Below are 26,918 nucleotides of genomic sequence, written 5' to 3'. Positions count from 1 at the left end.
TAGAGATGGGGTAGCAGTGTTGATAGGTAGAGATGGGGTAGCAGTGTTGATAAGAAGAGATGGGGTAGCACTGTTGATAGGTAGAGATGGGGGCAGCACTGTTACTAGAGATGAGAATATCCTCTTTTGTGCTGAGTATATTGTTTTTAATTTACTCATCTTAATGGCCCATTGAATTCAGAGCACTAAAAATATATAAAATTAGATTAGGAAATCTCTATTCACTAAGGAATACATAAACTTACATAATGATTTTTAATGCAATCTCTTCTTAAACTGATATTTTAGAGAAGTGGCTTAAATATTCTGCATTAGGATTTTATCACTGCAAGTGAACATTAGAAAAGACTTCCATTGACTTAAAAACAAAGAAGATATTCTTGCAAGTGGAAAATCAATCATCACAACCACTAAATGTCACAGCATACCATCAGCAAGAAGCACTGATAGTTGTTAGCTATATGCTGCACCAATGATGTATATCCTTGGTCCAGGAAGTAGGTGCCAGGTTTTTAGAAAACTGTACATATATTGATTTTACATTTATTTAATGTGGTCATTGTAAGACACTTTATTCTTCTGATAAACTATGATTGCTTATCAAAAGATTCTATAATTCAAAAGTAACATTCATAACTTGTGTTTTAAAATAAAAACCACCAGCCCACAGAAATCATGCCCACAAAATCCAATTTTGAGGATTTATGGCAGAAAAGCATTAAACTACTGTCTTGCAGGAACTGCAGACTAGTCACTGGAGTCAGAGTGGCACAGCAGTGATGATTAAAGGGGCGCGTCACCCTGCCACAGCTGTTAATCAGCTTAATACTAGTTAGGTTATTGACATTCTTGTAATTACTTTTCCTAAGGCACATTTGGGCAAAATATATTTTATTTTAATTATGAGCAATCAAAAGCAAGACCAATACTGAAAAAGAATAATCAAGGCTCTCTGCACACAGGTGTAAAGTAGGCAGAGAGCGTCCAATCACTTGCATGGGTAAAACCCAGCAGTCACTGCCCAACCAACTGTGCCCATGAGCACTGCGCACTTACCTTGCCATCCTCTGAACACACTCCCATGTGCTCTCCGCTTTCATCCAAGCTAATCTGGTTTATCTTCACAGGACTCTATCAAAGACAAACGAAAAATGGAATGGAAAACATTTCAACAATCAGATACCTTTAGTCTTTGTAAAGCTGGCATAACATGAATTGTTTATCAGCTTCATGAATTAAGGTGTACTTTGTTCCGAGATGAACATATTACCATCTAAAATACATAAAACATACAGCTTTGTTCCTACACTCAGTGGGAACCCAGAAACCCATAAGCGCCACAACTTTTCTTTCATATACCTGGAGTATAGTGAAAACATTACTTCTCAGAATCTTACATTTCTTTTCATCTGTTTTACTTACTCTATACCCTTAAATTTATCTTTCACAACCAAAATCTATTAAAAGAACAAGACAAACAAAAAAATTAAGAATGTCAGCACATAAAATCATTTTTTGCTTGTTTTAGTTGGCTTAATCAATCTGTTTCTTCCCTAATGAATAACCAGATTAACATTTCATTTTTACTCTATTCAGGAAAAACATAGCCTATGTCACATTAATTAATTTTGCATCCCTTCTCCTTTTACATAATTTCAAATTTAGTTTATTTTCCAAAAATTAAATTACAATTGCATTTTAAATCTCTATGTAGCTAATTGTTTACTTACTAAAATATTTACACAGAGGTTTTTCTAATAAAGTCAAAACTCAGTGACCACTGGCAGCATCACACAATAGCTTTTCCTTTCATTCCTAAATAATGACAAGTTCCAAGTACCTTCCACAAAGCTCATTGCAGCAAACCAGGAAATAGAGTGAGTCCATAGCAGTTAACAACAAAAGAACACATGTAGAGTTTAAAATGACCCCATTTGCCTTGTTGATGAGATAAAGGGAAATGCACAAAACGAGTGCTGACTCTTCAACAGGAAAGTATCTCGTCATCATTAAGGAAAGGTCAGGGCACAACAAGATCCCCACACTTTACAAAGGCTACATACTGACTGATGGCTGAGACAAGTTCCCAAGCAATCTGGCTGCAGAATCCTTTCACATCTGGACCCCTAAATCACCACGCAACACTCTGAAATGCAGTCCAAGAAAACTCAGCTAGTTCTAAAAGTTTCCAGCATGGTAGCCAAGGAAAAGGTCACCGAAGACAGGTGGTCCACTGTAGAGGAGAACGAACTGACACCCATGCTAAAGACCCACAGCAGGAATAAGAGGAGACTCAGTGCACAACTGTGAGAAAGAGCTGACGAGGAGGACTGCACGGCCAGTAAGGAAAATGCTAAGACAAAGAAAGGCCGCCCTGGGAAAGCACTGAGCAGACAGCATGGCTACTGGGCTGAGCACCAGCCAGAATGTCAGCCCCATAGCATTTTGGGGATAAGCAATTCCTCAAGTTGCTCATCTTCCATTCAACATTTTATATCCATTTTATACTTGGCAAGTATAAGCTATATTATACTTTAACTTTAGGCATCTGTTATGACAGCCAACCATGGGTGGGTGTGGTCTACTTTTTCTTCCTCTTATGAATAGAGCACTGTCCACAAGTGACCAAAGAAATAATATTTGGGGCCAGTGAGATGGCTCAGCCATTAAAAAGGCAAGGGTTATAATAAAAACATCAAGATTATATTACTGAAAAATAAATAAAATTAAAAGTTCAGTAATGCATATCAAAGGTTTAAAAACCATACATGACTATACTGAAATGTGGTCACCATATCTTCCCATTATGGAAAATTCCAGGGGACAGTGTATCTGATACCTCCAAAAGTAAATCTAAGTGCTGAACACAACCAATGCCAAGACTCTATCATAAGACCTTTACTGCAAGTTATAAATCAGAACTAGATCTTCATTCCATATAGTGCCAAGTTTGGTATACTCTACTCCCAGATTTTTGTTACGAAAAGGGCCATGGCCTGTCTAAGTAGTCCCTGAATCACACTTACCAATCCCCAAAATGGGGTCTATGCTTTATTAGATACCCATTTTTCCCCCTTGCACTGGAAACATTTTTATTGACAGTTTAGGACAGATACACACAGACAACGACAAAGAAAAAACAATGAAGGGTAGACAATGCACTACGGGGCTAATATTCTTCACCCTCATCATCTCCTTCAGCACTATCGGCCCCAACCTCTTCATAATCCTTCTCCAGGGCAACCATGTCTTCACAGACCTCAGGGAACTCCCCTTCCTCCATACCCTCACCCACATACCAATGCACAAAGGCACGCTTGGAATACATCAGATCAAACTTGTGATCTAGGCAAGCCCAGGCCTCAGCGATGGCTGTGGTGTTCCTCAGCCTACACACAGCTCTCTAGACCTTGGCCAGGTCTTCACCAGGTACCACAATGGGAGGCTGGTAATAATGCTAACCTTGAAGCCAGTGGGGCACCAATCCACAAACTGGATGGTACGCTTGGTCTTGATGGTGGCAATGGAAGCATTGACATCTTTGGGAACCACATCACCATGGTACAGCAGGCAGCAAGCCATGTATTTACCGTGGCGAGGGTCACATTTCACCATCTGGTTGGCTGGCTCAAAGCAGGCATTGGTGATCTCTGCTACTGTAAGCTGCTCATGGTAGGCTTTCTCAGCAGAGATGACAAAGGCATATGTGGCCAGAGGGAAGTGGATGTCAGGGTAGGGCACCAGGTTGGTCTGGAATTCTGTCAGGTCAACATTCAAGGCTCCATCAAATCTGAGGGAAGCAGTGATGGAGGACACGATCTGGCTAATGAGGCGGTTAAGGTTAGTGTAGGTGGGGCACTCAATGTCGAGGTTTCTACGACAGATGCCATAGATGGCCTCGTTGTCCACCATGAAGGTACAATCAGAGTGCTCCAGGGTGGTGTGGGTGGTGAAGATGGAGTTGTAGGGCTCAACCACAGCGTTGGAAACCTGGGGGGCTGGGTAGATGGAGAACTCCAGCTTGGACTTCTTTCCGTAATCAATAGAGAGCCTCTCCATCAGCAGAGAGGTGAACCTAGAGCCAGTTTTCCCGCCAAAGCTGTGGAAGACCAAGAAGCCCTGAAGACCTGTGCACTGGTTGGCCAGTTTGCAAATTCTGTCCAAGACAAGGTCAATGATCTCCTTGCCAATGGTGTCGTGGCCACGGGCATAGTTATTGGCAGCATCTTCCTTGCCTGTGATGAGTTGCTCAGGGTGGAAGAGCTGGCAGTAGGTACCAGTGCAAACTCATCAATAACTGTGGGTTCCAGGTCTACAAACACTGCCCAGGACAATGCTTGCCAGCATCTGTCTCACTGAAGAAGGTGTTGAAGGAGTCATCTCCTCCCCAAATGGTCTTGTCACTTGGCATCTGGCCGTTAGGCTGAATGCCATGTTCTAGGCAGTAGAGTTCCCAGCAGGCATTGCTGATCTGGACACCAGCCTGTCCGACGTGGATGAAGATGCACTCACGCATATTTAGTCCTGGAGGTGGTCCACGAAAACTGAGTCGGAGAGGGTGATTAGGACCTCCCACTAGCAGACTACCAAGGAGTCCGGGGGAGCAGCAGTCTAGTCATGGTATTTAGTGCTTGCTTTTGTTCCCCATCTAGGTTATTCAGGATTTCCTCTTGAGAAGGTTGTGAATGTAGATACCCAATTTTTGAAGAAAGTGGTGAGCTAAGGAGAGGTGTCTCCGTTTCACATAAGGAAAAATGAAGCTTCAGTTTTTCTGTGTGATCCAAGGCCTACTACCTAGCTAAAGAATCCAATGGTATCTCGAGAGCAGATCAACCAAATTTACCATGACACACCTAACAGAAACTATACCATATTACAAGGAAAAAAATTAACACCTACAAGGTAACCGACAGCCTATTAGCAACAAACACCTTAAAACTTTCCAATAGTCGTTGATTCAATCCCCTGACTACAAACAAACTTAAGTCTTTCCCTTTAGTCTACTGGGCAATTTCGCTGATCTCTATAAAGTACTTATTTAAATCCTTTTCACATTTTTCTCTATTAAGATATTTCTTAGAGCTTGAGTGATGATGGCTCAGGGATTAAGAGGTCATATGCTTTCAGAGCACTCAGGTTTGCTTCCAAGCACCCACATGTGATTTTTTTTTTCTCTTCAAGATGGTTACTGCTTTATTCATTGTATCATTACCTTGAGTCATTTCAGAAATCATTTTATTTTCCTGCAAAAAAAGGTACCAGTTGAGCTAGCCCCAGGTATGAAATAATTTGTCCTTCTATTCCCAAAGAAAAACGTGCTTACCATACTGTGTAACATGAGGGCCTGCTCATTGAAGTTTATGTCTTGCCCAGTTCCCCACAGAAAGTCAGAGATCTCCATAAGTTATAAAACTGATTGGTCCCATTAGCTCAGGCTACTTATTAGCTCTTGTAGCTTATATTAACCCATTATTCTTATCTATGTTAGACACATGGCTCAGTACCTTTCTCAGTGGGGCAGCTCACATCTTGCTCTCCGGTGGTCTGGGCAGAACTGCAGAGGGAGCTTCCTGCTTCCCAGAATACTCCTGTTCTCATTGCCCCACCTCTATTTCCAGTCTGGTTGACCCACCTATACTTCCTGCCTGGCCAATCAGCATTTATTTAAAACATGATTGGCAGAATACAGACTATTCTCCCATACCAATACTGTAGCTATTTCTATACAGAGACAACTTTCTGAGATTTTACGTGAGTTCTCTCCAGCCATGTTCCTATCAGTTCCACATTGATTTCATTAGTAAATCTGCATATAGCATGTCCTGGCATCTTGGTAAGTCAAAACTTCCCATATTGCCCTTGACTTTTCTCAAGCACTTGTCCTGCCATTTCTGCAGCTTCTCTTCTCCTTGGCACTTGACACTTCTCGTTTACCCCGTCATCAGCTGCATGTTCGCTAGCTTACATATTAATTTCATGATTCTTTGAAGAATGAAAAACTATAATTGTATAAATACCTTCAAAGATCAGAATAAGAAAATGCTTCTCAACTTACTTTACTTGGCCTGTACAACCCCCCAGTAACAAAATTAGCAAGTACATCATGGGAAAAGTACAATCAAGGATCAAAATGGAAAACCTTGAAGAAACTATAGCAAAGCCACCATATACATTAAAGACAAGTGTATTCCAAAAAAAAAAAATGCAACTCTGGTTTAACATAGAAATGATGCAACACAATTTTATATATTAGTAAAAGAAAACAATTATAGAACCATTTCAACAGATGTAGAAATTGTCTAACAAAACTCAACATCCATTCATGAAAAAAAAAAAAGCTTTAGTGGAGAAGAAACCTCCTTAGCCTCATAAAGAATATTACATACGACTAGCAGGTATATCCTACCATGATCAGAGGCTTTCTGTTATCTTCATGATGCTGATTCTCTTTTTTTTTATTTTTAAATTTATTTATTTATTGAGGATTTCTGCCTCCTCCCCGCCACGATGCTGATTCTCCTAATCCAAGAACATGATACATTTTTCTATATGGGGAGTCTATGTCTCCACATGAAGCATGTCACAGTATGAGACATTGCCCCATATGAAATCTCTTCACATGAAGCATGCCCCCTTATGAGACGCCATCTCTCCATGAGAAGTATGTCTCAACATGATACATGTCTCCATATGAAACATGTCTCCAGGAGAAGCCTTGCTCCACTTAAGTGTACATAAATGTCTCTGAAAAAGCTTTATGTTTTTCCTCTTAGAGTGCTGTTATATTCCAGGACAAGCCTTGATAGTAAGCATCTCTTCTTTACTCCTAACACACAATCCAACCTCATTTATAAAATATATAACAGAAAAAAATTGTATTAAGAGGATAATGGAAGAAAGCATAGAGCGAAACCTTCACTACTATAAAGGGCAGAGCAGTGAAAAGAAAGTTTCGAGGAAGTGTCACATAATCCATTCCCATGGACTGGTAGCTATGCTTACTCTGTGACTATTTCATTACATAATTCCCATACTTTTCCTTTTATTGCTAATTTTTAGGTTGTAATAAAAGTAACGGGCGTCATCATGCCATCTCCATACACATCTACCACACATTATTCTCCAAACTTTAAAAGATAAGCACTCAATTTTTCTAGTTAAATTTTAAAAGGTGTTTAAAAGTGTCTAGGATCATCATATTTGGTGGGTTACTTCAAAGTTTGTCTTTTCTTTTCCTTTTGTGTTTATTTTTGCCATTTTCCTTTGGTTATCCATGGCAGATCAGTTGTACTGACAGTTCCAGAGCAGCAATACTCGAGCTGTGCTGCCTTCTCCTCTGAACTGCAACACTCTCCCAGGGAAGGCCCAGAACATGAAGGCGCCGAGGAAAATTGCAAGGGTCGGAAAGCTCAAGGTGTCACCAGATTTCCAAGATCCACTTTCATGGGCCAAGCTGCCTGTCAGCTGGACAAAAGACTTCAGGGATGCAGCATCTGTGCATCCTCACCAGGAAGAGGTGATCTTCTCCATGAGGGGGCCACCTTTGAGTAACCTATGACCCTATTGTAGCCACATCAATTCACTGGCCCACCAGCCTGGACCGCACTGGAATGGCGCCTTTGCTGTTGATGCCCCAGGAAAAGTCACAATGCTCCCTGAAATTTGATGTGGATTTTAAATGTTTTCTATTTTACTAATTTCTCACTACTTTTCATTTTATGCCTAAAAAGAAGATTGTTTACTTTAATTTCCCAACATATTACTGCATTGCTCAATAATTATAATTATTCATCCATTAATTACACAATGAAGCATTTTCCTTATTGGCATTTTCTACAAAGCAAAACCAAGTAAATATGTAATTATAATGATTATTTCTCTCTCTCTCTCGCTCTCTCTCTCTTTCAATAAACTCACATTTCATTCTGTTTTAAATCTAAGGATGGCAAGGATGTCACAGAGGTCCCCTTATCCATACAGAATGTTTTCCAAATGCCCAGAGGATGCCTGAATGTACTAACAGTACTGAACCCTATATACAAACAAGGGGGAGATGGTTCATCTGACAGCCGAAATGACTACTAAGCAGCTAACATGTAGGTCATGAAATACGTGATATGGTAAGGGCTGGCTAATGCTCCAGGTAGACAGCAAGGAGTCATCATGCTCAAACAGTTCACAGTTTACATTTTGTGACTTGCTTCCGCAATTCCCAATCTAACGTTTAGACCAGTGCTTTTCAACCTGTGGGTCACAGATCATTGCTGGGTGTGGGGAGGGTCAGGGTCACCTAAGAGCACCAGGAAATACAGATATTTATATTCATAACAGTGGTAAAATTACAGTTATGAAGTAGCAGTGAAAACATCAGTCTTATGGTTGGGGTCACCACAACATGAGGAACTGGATTAAACTGTCGCGGCAGTAGGATGGCTGAGAACTCTGGTTCAGACAGTTGGCCAAGGACAACTCGTGGAGAGCAAAGAATAACAGAGGACTCACCTAATAATAAGCCCTGGTGTGACGACACTTTGTTTACACAATGTACTTTATATATTTACACAATTTCTTTTTGTAATCTATGATACCATAGTTTAAAATATTTCATATTCTCTATGTTAGGCTTCTAGTTTGAGTATGAAATGTCCCCCATAGGCTCATGTGTTTAAACATTGGTACCCAGATGGTGGCACTGTTTGGACATGAGACCTACAGATACAGTGCCTTGGAGATCGACTTGAGGTTTACAGACCATAATCTGCTTCCTGCTTGAGCTTTGTCAGCTTTCTGATTGGCTCCATATAACAATCAGCTGCCTTGACAGCTCCTTTTCCCATGCTTCCCTGCATGAAGGACTGCATGTACTCTCTGCCTTGTGAGCCCAATACAGTCCTCCAGTAAGCTGTCTCTGACAGGAGTTTGCAGCAGCTATGAGGGAAGGAACTAAAGAAAGGCTCAGAGCATATTGTTTTAATAATGACATTTATATTATTTAACTACTATCCATAAATATTTATTATTTATCAAACCATTAGCAATGTAAAATGCTTTCAAAATTTCACAATACAAGCATAGCTTTTGTCTATTTCTCCTTTAAGTTAAAATAAATTTATACTTATTTTAAATTCCCTATAATTTGGAGTTTCAAGGGTTTAAGAGTTAACTTTTAAATGCAATCGAAATGCTACGCTTCTTAAGGTCTGCTCCTCCACCTTAAGCTATAGTTGTTGTGCTTCTGCTGTCACCATCCTGGGTTTGACCCTGATTTTAAGGTCTATTTCTGTCCACATCATCTTGATGCAAGGTTCTTAATGCTTTGTGGGAAAGGGTGCTGGCACTGAACACAGGCCCTTGCATACACCAGGCAAGAACTGCAGCTCTACCCCTTGTTTCTTCAAGACAAGGTCTTGGTCTGTAGCACACTCTGACCTCCTCACCCTCCCAAGTTAAAAACTATTTCACTTTTCCCTATGCTAAAAAATGAGGTTTTGCCACTTTATTTTTTTCTTTTATTATATTACTCATAGTCCTTACTCTTTTATTTCCAGAGTTAGGTGCTGTCTACTTTAAAAGATGGATTTTTCCTAGGGCCACTAGCTCACAAAACAAAACAAAAAAACGTAGACTTATTAACTATGAAAGCTCGGCCTATAGCTTAGACTTGTCCCATTAGCTCTTACAACTTAAACTAACCCATTTATATTAATCTATGCTTTGTCTCGTGACTTTTTACCTTTCTTCCATCTTGCACCTGTTTCCTGTCTGTGTCCTCTGGCATCCCTTGCACCGAGATTCACCTCCCTTTCCTCTCTTCTCTATCTGTCGGGAAGTACCACCTAACCTCTTCCTGCCTAGCTACTGGTCATTCAGCTCTTTATTAAACCAATCAGAAGGTACCTTGGCAAAGACACACCTTTACAGTATACAAAAAAATTATTCCACAACACTTAATTTCTTAGTGAATGCCTTTAAACGATACTTGAACTATGCTTCTATGAAAAATCAACTGGAAAAGTATCGGCTTGTTTGATAGTTCTTGGGTAACTTAAAATGAAACTGGGAGAGAAAAGCTAGGAAATCTACCAAGAAAAAAACTACAATCTTAAACTCTACAAGCAAGAATCTAGAACTGTTTTCTTACTATGAGATCAAAACTTTCAAAATAATTTAAAAGACTTTATTGCAGGTTGGGGATGTTTATTATCATACACACTGAAAGAGGTTTGTAGCTTATTGCATCTGAAGTTTTCTTTAGAATGTTCTTTGAAAAAAATGTGAAATTTTGATTCACTGAAATCAAAAGCAAACAGTCCACTCACAAAGGAAATAGTGCGAATGAAAGGTTAAGGACTATACCCTTCCTCACGACAAATGCACACCTGAGAGCTCAAGCAGTGGTGCTTACATAGGAAGCAGCACTGAACTTTTAAGTACCTAGCTGGTCAAAGACACTTACAAAAATCACAATCCAAATTTGATTCTCAAAAGGTATTTGAGAATATGTACTGGGATTATTTAAAATATATATTTTTACTAGAACCAAGAAAAGGTGTTTTTTATGGCAGTTATCTCATGCATAAGACAGAGAAATGGAAACTATTTAAATTTCTAGAAGTTTGGTGATTTCTTGTTTGTACAAATAAAGCTTGCCTAAAGATCAGAGGGCGGAGCTACCCACTAGCAAACTATAGAGGTCTGAAGGTCTGTAGAGAAGGATAGGAAATGATATGGCTGGGCAGAAAGAAGTGATAAGGCAGGAGGAAACAGGAACTCAGTCTCTTTTCGGCTGGGAATTTTGCGAGGTAAGGTGTGGCTGTGGCTTGCTCCTTGCCTCTCTGATCTCTCAGCATTTTCCCCAATATCTGACTCGGGCTTTTATTATTAAGACCCATTCGAACTTGTGCTATAAGAAGCAAGTAGTCACCCACTGAGACAGTGGGGCTGATCTATTGGGAGCTCACCAAGGCCAGCTGGACTGTGACTGAAAAAGCATGGGATAAAACCGGATTCTCTGAACATGGCGGACAATGGGGGCTGCTGAGAAGCCAAGGACAATGGCACTGGGTTTTGATCCTACTTCATGTTCTGGCTTTGTGGGAGCCTAGCCAGTTTGGATGTTCACCTTCCTAGACCAGGATGGAGGGGGGAGGACTTCGGACTTTCCACAGGGCAGGGAACCCTGACTGCTCTTTGGACTGGAGAGGGAGGGGGAAAGGAGTGGGGGGAAGGGGAGAGGGGCAGGAGGAGGGGGAGGGAAATGGGAGGCTGGGAGGAGGCAGAAATTTTTTTTCAATAAAAAATAAAAAAAAGAAGCAAGTAGTCTAAGAAATGATAAATGCTAAAATAAATATTTTTAAGTATCATGTAGAAAGGATTTGGCTTCATTCAAAAGCTGTCTGACATTTGTCCTGGCTTCTGGGAGGCTATGAGCATCGCAGCTGATAAGGACTAATAGAGCAGGGGAACAGCCTCCCTTGCTGCTGGGGATGCTGCCACATCCAACAAGTAGATACAGTGCCCTTTCTTGGTCAGCTGACACCTATGGCAGGAGGGCGTCACATACAATCTCAAGACAATGGAAGTTCCACGTCTGCAGTTGTCCCAGGCTGTAGCTTTTGACCTTTACTTGATTTTTGACATGGATCCCTTCTGTTTGTCTTAGGGATTTTTATTTTTAATATTTCCCCCATTGCTAGGATAAGACACACGGACAAAAGCAACTTAAGAAATAAAGGGCTTGTTTTAGCTTACAGCTCCAGGTACAGTTCCTCATGGTGGGGAAGTCAAAACAACAGACTCAAGTAGCTGGTCACATTATGTTCACAGAAGCAGAGAACAAAAATGAGTTCTGCTGCTCCGCAACTTTTATTGTCCAAGATTCCTGCTGGGGAATGGTACCACCCATGGAGGGAAGGCCTACTCACTTTAATTAACACAACCAACATAATGTCCCACAGACATGTCCAGAAGCCATCTCCTAGGCAGGTCTCAATTTTGTCAAGTTGGTAATTAACACTAACCATTGTACCCTTAATAAATGATCATACTTGGTATGCCCTTATCTACTCACCAAAGAAGTGATGAGCAGACATGGTAGCCTGGAAAATGTACTCTTAAATCTCAATGTCTGGTTACCATTTTCATTTGCTTATTATTTATATAATCAGAGGCAGAAATTCCCAAAGAGTAGGACTGGATATATCTTTTTTTTTAACGATATCATTAAATGTAAAAACCTGAAAAGATGGATAAAAATGGTTGTCTGATAACCAAAGTTTAGATCCCTAGAGCCTACATAAATACTGTGTGGGCATAGCAGCCCACCTGAAATTCCCAGTGCTTAGGAAAGCAGAGACAGGACTCGAGCAGGCTGACTAGCCAAACCAAGATTATCAGTGAGCAATAGGTTCAACTGAGAGACTCCTCCTGAATAAATAAGGTGGAGAGAAATCAAAGAGGACTTAGGACGTCATCCTGAGGCCTCGAGTGTTTGCACACACACGCATGTGCAGCAGGGACACACATGCACCCTTACACATGCAAACATACACATCCGTTTACACCACACATACATACACAAGAAATATTACTAAGTCTCACCTTTCTATACTTTGCAAATTTTCTAAAAGTAGTTAGTATGTTCATAAGCAGAGATAAATATCTTTAAAACCTGGCTAGCTAGGAAACTGATTAATTTAAAACAACAGAAACTAAGCATCATTAGCTTTCACCAGTATCACACAAGGAAGGAACTACCACACATGGTTTATGTTGGTGATCACTAGTACCATTACCATTTGCACAACAATCCTGTAAGATTCTGGAAACAACAAACAAGTGAGCTACAAATGTCTGTAAACGGCCTGTACCTGGCATGCCATCCATCATCATTCCTCTCACACAGGAACAAAGGTCAGGTATTCTTGTGCCAGTTCCACACACTGCAAACAGCAAAACAAAAAGGCCGCCAATGCCCACACTCTCAGGCCAAGAACTTCGTGCACAAGACCCTGTATTTATCCAGAATGGGGGAATTTTTTCCCTTTTATTTAAGAGCTGAGGAAAGGAAGAGTCATATCTAAAAACATATCTGGGGACATGTTTTCAAAGATGGGATGCTGGAATAATCACAAAAAAAGAAAAGAGAGCAAAGGAAAACAGTCTGGAGAGAAATGGACTCAGCTGTGCTCTCCATTAACTACGACCTTATTCGTAATGGAGACACATTTGGAATTTTGGACAATATGAGTGAGTTTGTTCAAAAATCAATAAAGTCAAGCTGACACTATAGAACATACAAAAATGTTTCCTTAATGGAATGAAAAAAAAAGAAGAAGTTCAAGTAAACAGGAGGGGGCAAGGACCAGCACATACCTTCTAAATCTAAGTTCACTACATGTGGTGCCAAGTTCTTAAAGAAAAGGCAAAATTACTAACAAGTACACCTCATGGGACAATCAATTACCTAACGTAAAATACTTGAAATGAATACACTTAGTATGGATTATGCCAGTTCTTCAATTAGGAATAAATCCGTGGTCATTTTAAAAAGCTGCTTTTAATGGTGTTCTTAGTGGCAACTGATTCCCTAGACGCTCCTCATCACCCCACCTTATGCTACCCATCCCCCAACAGTGAGCTTAAGAAATCAATCTGCTAATGTATAATTTGTAAGGCTCCTCTGACTAACAGATGGATAATTGATCCCTTTACAAATGCTGCATCCCCACAGTCACTGAGTGGAATGAATAGGAAAAGAAGACAGGCCCTCCTCCTGCTCTCAGAGATGCACTGGCTAGAGCCCAACACCAGCATGGTTTCCAGGGCAGTTTACTGCCCCTTAGTCACATCTACTGAGAAGGTCGCACTCGCATTTCACGTGAGAAAAGCAAATGCCCCTACTTCCATGCGGCGCACCACGCCCATCTGCGCTCTATACGCTACCATACAGTTCGTGAACCGGGCAAGGGGCTGGAGATTGAAACACACAAAGACACACAGACAGAGACACGGGTCATCCTTGAAACAGGAATGCTCCAAGAATGCCCCCTTTATTGTGTCCAGTGGCAGCTTATATAGGGATAGCCATACTCCAGCCAAACCCACCAGAAATCACTCCCCTGCCATCAGGCACTCCTGTGAGTCTTCTGCTCAGAGCAGCTGCAAGCTGTCTCAGAGCAGAGGAAAACAAGTTGTTTACAAGAAATTCAGGATCTGGGAAGTTCACAGCTCCCAAGACTTCCATAGTTGGGAAAAGCTGGTCTCACTGTGTGTTTTACTGGTGTTAAGTCCCAGGGGAAGAGAAGGCATTTATCTGGACTTCACGAGCCAAGGAAAGCAGACCTGGCCATAAGTCTACAAATCACAGAACAAAAACTGCATTTATTTTCTCACTGACTTACTTAAAGCCAGAAGGACACAACCTTTAGTGATAAAACTGCAAATCCAGGTGCCACCAGACTGCATCTGAAGCAGTAAAGCCTTCTTTGTTCCAAGGTGGGGAATACATTTAACCGCAAACAATCTTGAAATGAGGTATTTTGTGAACATCTCCAGAAAAGATCCAAAGAAATACAGGATCAGTAAAGGCCAAAGAGAAGATGGAAAGGATCCAGCTGGCACTTGAGGAAAGAAAGCCACACATTCACTGTTCAACCTCTTGTCCCTGAAATCACTCATGGGTACCTGGGCAACTGGCAGCCATGCCTGCTTCTAATGCCAGGTGCTCTCCCCAAGAAGCACAGAGGATGAAACAGTCAGAAACTACAGCAGGCTGACTGCTTTGTAACACATAACCTTGCCCCCCACTATAGTAGGCGGACTGCTTTGTGCATCCTTGCTAAGCACTGCTTCCCTTCCGTCAGTAATGATAACCACACTCTATACTTGGAACTTACGACAATAAGCAATATCAACAGTGCTGAATGGGAGAAGAAACAACAGCACAGCCTCTGGCTAGTTATGGTCCTACTGACAAACATGTTTACCAGGACACTATGAAATCATGAACCCACTAAATTCTATTCAGGAAAAATTACTTAATGACATTTACTATATATACTTTTCATTATGAAAAAATGGAAAAGGGGCAAAGATTCCAATTAGCATGTATAACAAATATTAGAAGTTAAAAATATCCTGTTCCTACTCTGCTTGAGTAATATTATATGATACAGATAGATGTGTAGGCTTTTGTGTAAGGCACACAGTTCTTTGGGGGTTTGCCCAGTAGTGGTAGAGCTAGACCACTTAGGAAAAAAAGTCTAAAGAAGAGAGGGAAAGAATGAATTTTGTTGTGATGTTGTTTTCCTAATTTAAAAAAAAAAAAGCTTTAGAGACTGATAAAACTTCAAAATAACTTTAAGAGAAAGAGCTAGCCTCGTGGCCCTTCCAGAACCAAGTGTCAAAGTTTCAAATTGGGTGTGACTAGTTGACAAAGCTGACAGTCACTGTGGCCATCATATCCCATAATACTAACTAAACTTCTCAGTTAAATGGATATATATGCAAGAAATGCGCTTCTGAGGTCCACCTCTCTAACACTGACAGGCAGCTGAGGACAATTGGGCTGGAAGAGAAGCTGTTGAGGGAAGAGATGCTTATCAGTAAGGATTCCTTCCAAAATGAGAGCAAATTAGAAAGTAGCAAAACCATCCCAATGGCCTTAAAAAACAAATAAAAGAAAAAAAACCCACTTTATTAGAATTTATTTTTCATTTTGAACAAACAAAAGAGATAAGTGATAAAATGTGATATGGTTCATTGTATATTAAATCTTAAATTTTCATATAATACCTAAAATATTCCTTTTACTTCACAACCAATTAAGTATTCATTGCCTACTATCAATTTATACTTTCAAGAGTGTGCCCTTGCCGGGCAGTGGTGGTACACACCTTTAATCCCAGCACTTGGGAGGCAGAGGCAGGCAGATCTCTGTGAGTTCGAGACCAGCCTGGTCTACAAGAGCTAGTTCTAGGACAGGCTCCAAAACCACAGAGAAACCCTGTCTCAAAAAACCAGAGTGTGCCCTTACTTATTTAAAGCAAAGCTAATTTGAAGTGGAAACTATACAGCAGTGACAAGCCAAGAACACAAATACCTCCTCCCTAACAGTATGAATGACAGCACGCCTCTCCTCTCACTGAAGGTTACATCAGTTGTGCTCCAGCTGTGCTCCTCCTAGAGCTCCCAGGCGGCACAACCCACTGAACTGTAAGCAATCTTTGCCCCAGTGGCTCCTGGGCTTTATAGCTCATCATAACCAACCTCAACACTACACAATTAATGCAAATAATAAAGAGGAAATAAAATGCATAGAGTTCACTGTTCACATACATGTCTCCAGGCAACCCTAAATATTTTCTCCTTTCCGTGGTAAAAATGCTATCTAATAAGGACGACATCTGATGTGGTTTTATTTCTCCTTTACATGCTTCTGTGTGTGATATGTACATGTGTGCAGATGGAGGGGTGCCCTTGTTCTTGCATGCGATGGGCAGACATTAGCATTGGGTGTCTGCCTCTAGCACTTCCCACCTTAGGTTTTGAGATAGGGTCTCACTGCACCTGACCAACAACCAGAAAGGATTCACCTGCCCCTGTTCTTGCCAGAGCAGAGGTTATCGGCACACATGGCTACATCCACCTGCCCCTGTTCTTGCCAGAGCAGAGGTTATCGGCACACAGGGCTACACCCAGCTATTCCACAGGGGCTGGGACCCAACTCCGGTCCTCATGCTTGTGCAGCACCTTCTATGGAATACTCATTTACACTGTGTGAGAATACGGCACTGTGATTGGTTTACGAAAGAAGCTGACTGGCCAATAGGATAAGGTTAGGCAGGAGAGCCAAACTGAGAATGCTGGAAGGGCAGAGTCTGGAGTTGCCAGCAGATGCAGAGAGAAGTAAGATGGACATGGTGTACTGAGACTAGATACCAATCCACAAGGCATAGCACAGATAAGAAATATGGGTTAATTTAGATGTAAGAGTTAGCTAGTTACAAGCCTGAGCTATTAACCGAGCACTTATAATTAATATTTAGCCTCTGTGTTGGTTATTTGGGAACTGGCGGATGGGGGAAAAAAGCCCATGTACACCTTCTGTGGCACCTTTGAGTGATTTGTATATTAATTTTAATATACAAATGAATATGACAAGCCTGTCCTAATATCTTAAAAATCAAATCACATTTTTTTTTAAAAAAAAAAAAGTATCCATGACTTGAACTAATACCCTACATATACATAAAAAACAAAATCCATGTGGAAATCAGATGAATGGAAAAAGGAAGTTGTTTTGTCTGAAAAATAAAGAATGTGACTCTACCCTCTCATGTCACTATATCATTGCTTTTTTTCTTCTTTCTTTCTAGTGCTGAGGACTCTACCACTGACCACATTCCCAGCCCTCATTGCTGTCTTAAGCTAATTACTGACCTTGAATTGTTATCATATATGAGAATGCTCAAAAACTTTTTATCGGGCAGTAAAATAGCTTTAAGTACTGCTCTTCTTAGCTTTAAGAATGTCTTCTACTCAAGAGTTTTAGTCACATCCCCTATAAGAACACAGGACTAGATGTGGGTGCTGTAAACTTGGAAGGTCACAGGCTACCACCTTTAATAGCTTCCCTGGCCCCTAACGCCTTAGGTTGCTGCCTCTACCCAGTGTTCAAGACAAAGAGCCTTGTGAGCATGTCTGACTGGGAAAAGACTCAGACCTTGCTGCTCTGCACTGCCAGGACACTGCAACCTCTGCAGAGCTGGGGCGCAGAGCAGCTTTTCACCTGCAGAAGACTTATTAGATGGATGTTCCTTGTCTAAATCCTAACAACCTTTAAAAGAACAGTGAGGATTTGGAGGGGATTGCCCTCTAAGAAAGTCATGTACTGCTGATTCCTAGACCTTTTCGTGTGAAGCTTCATCTTCTGCTTATGTCTGCTGCATCCATGAACGGCAGTAGAAGGCTCCCTTTCACACAACACCAGACACTGCACGCTTTTCCTGCTGCAGCTTCCCATCTGGGCTATGACACCACTTTTTTAGGGAAGTCTTTGGTTCTTTCCAATCCAATCTGGGTTTTCTAGCTATACGTTCATACAGAACTGCATTCTTTTCCTTCTTTTACCCATAAGCTAGACAGACATTCACCATCTGGATACAGATTGCTTCAAAAAAGAACAGAAAAGTCCACAGTAACGAACAAAGCAAAGGGCCTTGACCTTATTAAACTATGAAGCTTGGCAGGCCATTCAGCTTGAGACCTACCCTGCAGTCGCCTCTGCCACAGACAGATGAACAGCAAGTCCAGACCTGGAGCCTATCTTCCCAGAGTCTACAGGGTCCACATCTTCACTGCTCTGAGACAATATTAAATTTCCTAACGACTCAGATGAACATCTTGGATAAGCTGATTCTAGTTTCACCATGGTACCTCAAATGGTTGTCAGCAACAGTACATCTGAGATAAGAAAGAGATCAAAAGGCCCTGCTATTGAAGGCAAGTGAGTCAGACAGCTGTGTAAGAAACAAATAAAAGCTTTTCTTCCTGGCAGTCACTCTGTCAATAAAGAATTGCTGAGAACACGCCAAATATGCATTGGTCCTGAGGTCATTATGAAGTGATCCTTATTACTAGAAAGCCACTGTGTTAAAAGGATAAATAGTTAAGCATTTATTCCAAACACAGATAAACTGAAATGAAATACTACTCAGTTTTTAATGGCAACATATAATATGTAAAGTATGATGAAAAAAATTTAATTGAGCAAATACTTTCCTTGTTCATACACAAAGCCACCAAAAACATGTAAGAATAACAGAAAAGGGAAGGCTGTCACCACACTGTTATAAACAAGTTGTAAGAAAATCAAATTGTTAATGGCTTGGTTTAATAAAAACAAGCTTAACTATTACTAAACTCCCTATAAGACACAAGCAGAATTTAAAGGGGATGGTGGGGGGAGGAGGGTGGACAAACCAGGTCTGCCCCTGAGGAGGCTGTGATCCCAGCCTCTCTGCAATAATCTAACGCATTACTTTCCAGATCCTCATAACTTCAGACCAGCTGGTCCAGAGTGGGGACTGCACTATGAATACCTGTCATTACTTCGCTGGCAAATTTTGAGAATGTTTGCACAAGGAACAAGAAGTAATTATTAAATGAATATCAAATACATATTCTTCTGCCTATAAACATTAAAGGCAATGTCACAGAGACGATGGGTCACCATTTCCATGAGCAACAAGAGGCAAGCACATTCTACCTAGTGCCAGCTATAGTATGGACTACAATTCAAGAGAACACTGTGAAGGTCAACTGCAAGTCCTGCATGCTATCCAGTAGGGCAGCTGGATTCAACTGAATCTGGGAGCCACTTGCTTGCTGTAATGAAAGTTCAGCATCACTCTGGGAAGATTACTTGGGCAGCTGTGTGAAGGACGGATTTGCAGAGACATGAGACAGGGAGATCAGTTGGGCTTTACTGCAATAACCATGTGAGATTCAATAAAGGTCTGAACAAGGCTGGTGGCAATCTGAAGAACTAGTGAAGGGGAGAACAAGATAAAGGAAGCCTCAGAGAATGGACAGAGAACAATGGGGCAAATGACAGGGATAAATGTCAGAGACAGAAGTAAACACCGAGGTGTAGAAAAGAACGGAGTCTTCTGATGATGCTAACCAGCAGCAGAAAAAAGAATACTCTTTGCAATTAGGCAAAAGGAGATTTTTTTTCTTCTTCAGCAATTATATAAAAAGAGAGAAAGAGAGACTTTACCTTATAGACCCACTAGATCCCAGGGGAAAAGAACATTTGCTGTCTTATTAAAAGGCCTTTAGCAGGCCCTTTATTGACAATAGTTCTGCTGGCCTATGGCACCAGAATTCAGTGCAGAAAGCATGGTGCCATTCCTTCAACTCCAACAGGAACCTGCAGTGGTAACATCTGCATACACCACACAATCCAGATGATCTGTGTTACTTTAAACAATAAGTTTGCATAGATATAAACAGAAATTGGCTGGGGGTGGTGGTGCACGCCTTTAATCCCAACACTTGGGAGGCAGAAGCAGGCGGATTTCTATGAGTTCAAAGCCAGCCTGGTCTATAGGGCAGGTTCCAGAACAGTCAGGGCTAACAAAGAGAAATTCTGTCTCAAAAAACCAAAAAGAAAAAAGAAAAGAAACAGAAGTTAGTTTTAATGTCCAGATGCGTATGGAGAGAGGTGGACATAGTGTTGTGGAGCTGACCATGTTCCCTTGACAGCTAATCTGTACGATGGGGAACACTATACAGCCCCATCCACAGTTTTCCTCTTTTCCAAGAACAATTCAGTGGAGTCATGTGTTGTAATAAGAGTACGGCACTAGAAACGAGTTGCCATCCTTGACCTATATAAATATGGAAGGATAAAGAACATGCTACTGTCCTTTAAAACAGGTCCTTTTCTCCACCCTTGCACTGCTACTCTAAGTCCCTGCTATACATTGGCTGAAGAAGAGCAAACAAGTTCAAAGACATCTTTGATGACAAACAAAGTTCAAAGCTGGCATAATGTGCATGAGACCCTGCCAGCCCCAAATACACACAAGAGCCAAACAATGCCCAGATGCCTGTCCATGACCCACTTTACAATGGCATGAGCACCTTAAGGGCCCACGGACATTCCTTTTTTTTCCCCCACTATACAAACCAATGATACTATCATCGACAAAGGGAAAATCCACTAGCAATAAAGGTGTTATCCTGGTTCTCATATTCATTTTTCAACTCTGCAGCGGCAATGCTAAATGCCAAACATTCAAGAGGTTAAACCCTTCTATTTAAGAGTCAGTAAAAAAACAAAAACAAAAAAAAAAAAAACAGCCGGGCGGTGGTGGCACACGCCTTTAATCCCAGCATTCGGGAGGCAGAGGCAGGCGGATCTCTGTGAGTTCGAGGCCAGCCTGGTCTAGAAGAGCTAGTTCCAGAACAAGAACCAAAAGCTATGGAGAAACCCTGTCTCGAAAATTAAAAAAAAACAAAACACTTAACTAAAAATGATAAACAATACAAACAGTTTACATAACCAATCATTAACCGAAGTGAACATTGCCTAATTTACTTTTCCAATATCTGATAAAAAAATAGCATCTCACAATTCACAAGTTCAGCTGGACTTTCCCCACAAAACCTATTTCTATACTGCTCAGTACAAATGCAGAGTCCCAGCAGGACATTTCCCAAGTGGCCGATGATCTCTCATCAGGAAGAGGTACACTAGAAATGAAGCTGCAGCCTCTCTGCATTAGAAAGAAACTTCTTCAGTCACCTCACCAGACCTTCCCTGGACAGAGTTCACATCTCTAACTACCAAGCTCTATTTGACCACATAAGAAAAATCGGCCCCTCCCAAATACACATAGGACCTAATGGAGCAGCTAGTAGAGCTGATGTCAGTATGGGCACTACAGAGGCCACTTTTCCTTTTCCTTGTCCTTCTTCCTTCCCTTTTTCTCAGTCTTATGTACAATAACATGATTAAGTCCAACTACATGAATAAACTAACATATTCTTCAAGAAGTATAAAAATGCCTACAGTTAAGTCACTGCACTTGATTCACCTCCTGATATCTATCATTTAACCATGCATTAGCTCAAACAATCCCCAAACTGTTATAGAAAGCTGAGATACGATTGTGGAACAGTTTGAAGATGAAGAAATACACACACAAAAACTATAAATGGGAAAACTAATACATATTTACTCCATTAAAAAATATGAACTGAAATGGCAATAATTGAGAAATTTAAACATGAACCACATACTAGAAGATACATGCCACTCTGTTAAAGATTTACTATTTTGCCAGGCGGTGGTGGCGCACGCCTTTAATCCCAGCACTCGGGAGGCAGAGGCAGGCGGATCTCTGTGAGTTCGAGACCAGCCTGGTCTACAGAGCTAGTTCCAGGACAGGCTCCAAAGCCACAGAGAAACCATGTCTCGAAAAACAAAAAAAAAACAAAACAAAAAAAAAAGATTTACTATTTTATTTGTGTGTCTGTGTGCCAGTGTGTACAGGGAGATGCCTGCAGAGGCCAAAAGAGGGAGTTAGCGTCCCTGGAGCTGGAGTTACAGGTAGGTGGTTCTAAACTTCCCATGCAGTTGCTGGGAAACAAATTTATTTCCTCTACAAGAGCAGCAAGTGCTCTTAACCACTAAACCATTTCTCAAGTCATTACAGGTAACAATTTACAGAACAATATGTATGTTAAACATGGCACAAACATATCTTTTTTAAAATGTAAGAATCAAAGCATATGTTAATCAAACCAATAAAGCTCATATTTAAAATATCAAGATAATATAAAAGTAGACATATCCCTAATTTACTGTTGAAAACCATTAAATTTGACTTTCCAGTAACAGGTCTGATTCTGAGTCATTGTATGACCCAACCTAATCAAGAGCTGTTTTCTTGATGCTTTGTTTTTTTACCTGAAAACAATCAACTTTTTAACTGCAACTCAACTTAGAACTTTACATATATACTAACAAAATACACGCATCACCCAAGAGTAAACAGCCTTATTGGTAAACAGAAAAAATAGAGACTAAATCAATATATTTGCCATTTTCTAGAAATCTAAATGGCAAGGAGGTTTTGCATTAAAATGGCTTATGCTGGTGACCAGAAGTAACAACAAAAACACATTGATAAACTACACTGGCGGGTATAACAGGGTATAACATGGCATACGGATACTTGTAACAGAAGCCTGTTACATCTGGCCAGGTCCTCTCACCATACAGAGCATATTCAAAAGACCACTACCCACACAAGGATATTTACCACAGTTGTACCCTAGGTTCAGCATCACTGGAAATGTGTGCAGAACACTGACAACTTCAAATAACAACAAATGGATCCCCTCTTTCTCTTTAAAATGCAGTCAACTATAGGAAGGAACTTTGTTTACCCATTCGCCTGTAGACAGACAACAGAGGCTGTCTACAGCTGGAATGTATTACAAAAATATCCTCATGATTATTGACACATGTCTCTCTATGCACACTTGTTTTCATCTCCACGTCTAGAAAGCCTGGGCATACAGGGCTTTGGATCTAATTTCCTAAAAACTTTCCCACTGCCTGTTATGTTTGCATCAGTGCCATCGAGTTCCACATCTATCTGGAGCTATAGCTTACATCAGAGCACCTTCTCAGAAAACATAAGGCCCTGTGTTTGATCCCCAACACTACAAGGGAAGAGAAGAGGAGAGGGGCAGAGGGGAAGACAGAAGGGTCAGCTCTTCCATATCCTCTACACTTGACATGGCTACTCTTTGTAACTGTAGCCATTTTGGTAGTTATTTTAATTACATGGGTTATCCAATTTTACTAAGCTTTAATGTATTGTTTTTGTTCCTTTCAATGAAACAGAAAGCTAAAGAGTTAAGATTAATAGTGTTCCTAGAAGCTATGATACCATCTTATTAGTATGAAATAAAACATCAAGTGATGGGCTGGAGAGATGGCTCAGAGGTTAAGAGCATTGCCTGTTCTTCCAAAGGTCCTGAGTTCAATTCCCAGCAATCACATGGTGGCTCATAACCATCTGTAATGAGGTCTGGTGCCCTCTTCTGGCCTTCAGGCATACACAGAGACAGAATATTGTATACATAATAAATAAATAAATATAACAAAAACATCAAGTGATGAGAATGTTATAGAAGTTTTCATATGGAGAGATGGAGGAAAATATTCTTCAAATGTTTCTGTTCTAATTAATATACAAGTCAATTAGATAAAAGATAATTAGGAGTTACTGCCAAATAAATAATTTCCAAAAGGGGGAGGGTGCTACAAAAAGAAATCTATTCAATCAGAAAAACAGATTAAGAAGGAGCTATATACAATTATTTCAAGATATACTCTGTCAGGGTTCCAAGATATTAAAAAGTGTATTCTAAATAAAACTCAAGGTAAAAACACTGTTGAACTATCTCAGCAGACCTGATCTACCATTACTCTCCTGGTTTCACTTCATTCCCCAACTGTCTCAACTTCAAGGCCTTGCAGAGACAATCTCTTGAATCCCAGCACTCTCTTCTTGATGTCTATTGGCTAGCCCTGCCAAAAGTCTTTGTCACTACCACATACCTATCCTCTGCAGCCCACCCTTCTGTTCTCACGATGCCAAAGGATACATAAATGCTTATGTGAACACCTTCTGATAACCAGTCCTTAGCCTGGTGATTCCCTGTTTCGAAGAAGAATCTATCATCCTGTCTAGCTCAACTGTGACAACCTGAAACCCAGGCACCCAAAGCTCATATCTCCCCATTCCAGCTTCCATGGGTTCTCAGTCTCTCTCTTGCAAATGTGATTGCCGCTCCTGAGTCTCACCTTGCTCATAATCTCTCTTTCATTGAAATAAACGACTGAGCCCCAAAAAAAGAACCAGGCTGACAGTGCTCTGTCTGCAGAAGTAAATAATCCCCGGGTTTCAGGCAGCTAAGCTCCAGGCTACTACCCATCTCACAGCACCATCATGTTTTGGAAAGTTAAAATTACTTCAACCTCAACTTAGAAACAGGCAAAGTTCCAGCATATTTCCTTCTGTGAAGAACTATTAAAATCTAGCTGCTGAAGTGATATCTACCCAAACACACTGACCACAAAAGGGTCAGATATTCCAGCATCCCTGGCTCTACACTTGACTCTAAATTAGACAAGCAGCCTGGATACCAAATGAATTTTCTTACTCACTTAGATGCATGAGCACCACAAAGTTATCAAGGTACCCGCACCTAATCCACAAACTTAAGATTATATTTAATGCAGAAAATTGGAAATGTGAGTTTCCTCAGCATCATTTATCAAAAGTTCGAATGTTTTCCATTTAAGTAAATCGCAACATTTGACACATCTCTTATCACTGAAAACACTGTGCTCAAATATAGAAAACAGGTTCTCTAAGCGCATGAGAGTCTGAGACCTGTCAATCAGTCTTACATAAGAATTATAGGTGCTGGCACATTTGGGCCAACAATGCATCATTCTGATCACATCAACAGATACAAACCCTGCTTCCTAATTAATGATGCCACAGCAAAAATAGCAAACTACAGTCAACATCTGCTCCAGGACAGGGAGCAGGCACAAGTGGTCCGACAGTGTAAAGCATGGTTTCTTTGACTGAGGAGAGCTAGCTGAAGTTCTTAGACCTGACCCCCAGGATTCTTCCAATAAATAATCACCCCTGATATCACACATGTCACCCGACAAGTAAGCAAAATCACGGGTAGAGAATCACAAATGTAAGCATGCATAGTTATTCCAATGTGAGAAGAAAGCTGTAAAACCCCAATTATCTGGAAAACTGTCTTGATACATGGAATTTTTCAAATTTGAACTAAAGTATTATGAAACATTATGAGAAGTGCTGTCAGGCAAGGTCATGATTGTACCACTTTTAGAGTGAGTTTATGAAGTTAGCACTGTTATGAAAACTATATGCTAAGCTCTTCAAAGGATCCAAAAACAATTTGTGTAAAAAAATGTAAATGTATATACCAAATGTAACACAGAGAAGACAATTAAGTCATGTAAACAAAGAATGAGTATAAAAAATGCAATTTAGGAAGCATTGAAGGGAGGAGGGAGGAGAAATGATATAAATATAATATTCCTATATGAAATTCTCAAAAACTATTATTTTTGACTAGTGTCCTAGATTGTTTTCTATCGCTGTGATAAAACACTGACCAAAACCAAAGTGGGAAAGAAAGGATTTATATTATCTTACACATATCATGACAGATTTGAAACTGAGATTAGCACTTCTTTCAAAAGATAATGATCACCTGATATTTGAGACTTAAAATTCTAATCTGATGAGAACCATCAAAAAGCCATGTGCTTACATAAGTAACTCTTCCAGGGCAGATTATCAAATTTCTTGGAAAGACTAAACAAATAAAGAAAAATCTCATCAAATCATCATCTTCATCTACCAATGAAAGGGGTAAAAAAAAGAAACAAAACAATAAACATGACGTAAGTTTAGTTTTCTTTTTTTTTTTTTTTTTTTTTTGGTTTTTTGAGACAGGGTTTCTCTGTGGTTTTGGAGCCTGTCCTGGAACTAGCTCTTGTAGACCAGGCTGGTCTCGAACTCACAGATATCCACCTGCCTCTGCTGGGATTAAAGGCGTGCGCCACCACCGCCCATAAGTTTAGTTTTCAAAGGTGGCAGACAGGGCCCAAAAGCAAAAGTTGAGACAATCTTATGGGTGAAATCACTACAGGCTGAACACCAATCACATGGCACCAATCTCATGGGCAAGATCACTACCAGCTAAATACTACCGATTGCTAGAGGACATAGCTTACATGTCGCTGACTCACAGAAAAAACCGAGACACAGGTTCAGTACACACAAAGACTGCTTTTTGGCAACAAAAGTATATGACTATAAACCTCATGGGCAAACACATGTTCTAAACAATGCATATTAAAGACTTAAGAACCAGGTGGTGGTGGCGCACACCTTTAATCCCAGCACACAGGAAGCAGAGGCTGGCACGTCTGTATGAGTTTGAGGCCAGCCTGGTCTAGAAAGCCAAGTTCCAGGACAGGTCCCAAAATCTACAGAGAAACCCTGTCTCGACAAACAAAACAAACAAACAAAGACTTATGAGACTGTTCAGGCAAACTTTGTTTTAAAGTTAGGAAGTCATGTGTAATGCTCCACCACCCCTACTTCCCCCCCTCTTGTGTAGTAACAGATCACAGTGGAAAACCCAAGGGCTTAGATCACCAAGATGTACAGGCAGAGTCTGAAGTAACAAAGGAGGGAATAAAAAGAGTAAAGAATATATTCCTCTTGCCAGAAAAGGACAATTAAGAGAGGAAAAATAGCCGGGCGGTC

The 26,918-nt window shown here is 40.6% G+C and overlaps 1 protein-coding gene and 1 pseudogene across 1 annotated transcript in view; both read right to left on the bottom strand.

Moving 5' to 3' along the window:
* Positions 1 to 26,918, bottom strand: part of Vps41 (VPS41, HOPS complex subunit) — a 131,821-nt gene that overhangs the window by 73,216 nt on the left and 31,687 nt on the right. Inside the window, exon 5 of the mRNA XM_005365457.2 lies at positions 1,057 to 1,131. Coding sequence (XP_005365514.1) covers positions 1,057 to 1,131 — 75 coding nt within the window. The remainder of the gene's footprint in view (positions 1 to 1,056; positions 1,132 to 26,918) is intronic.
* Positions 3,147 to 4,516, bottom strand: LOC101994619 (annotated as a pseudogene).

Source organism: Microtus ochrogaster, unplaced genomic scaffold (assembly GCF_000317375.1).
Source record: "Microtus ochrogaster isolate Prairie Vole_2 unplaced genomic scaffold, MicOch1.0 UNK2, whole genome shotgun sequence".
NCBI classification, from domain to species: domain Eukaryota; kingdom Metazoa; phylum Chordata; class Mammalia; order Rodentia; family Cricetidae; genus Microtus; species Microtus ochrogaster.
This window is presented reverse-complemented; position numbering and strand designations above follow the sequence as displayed.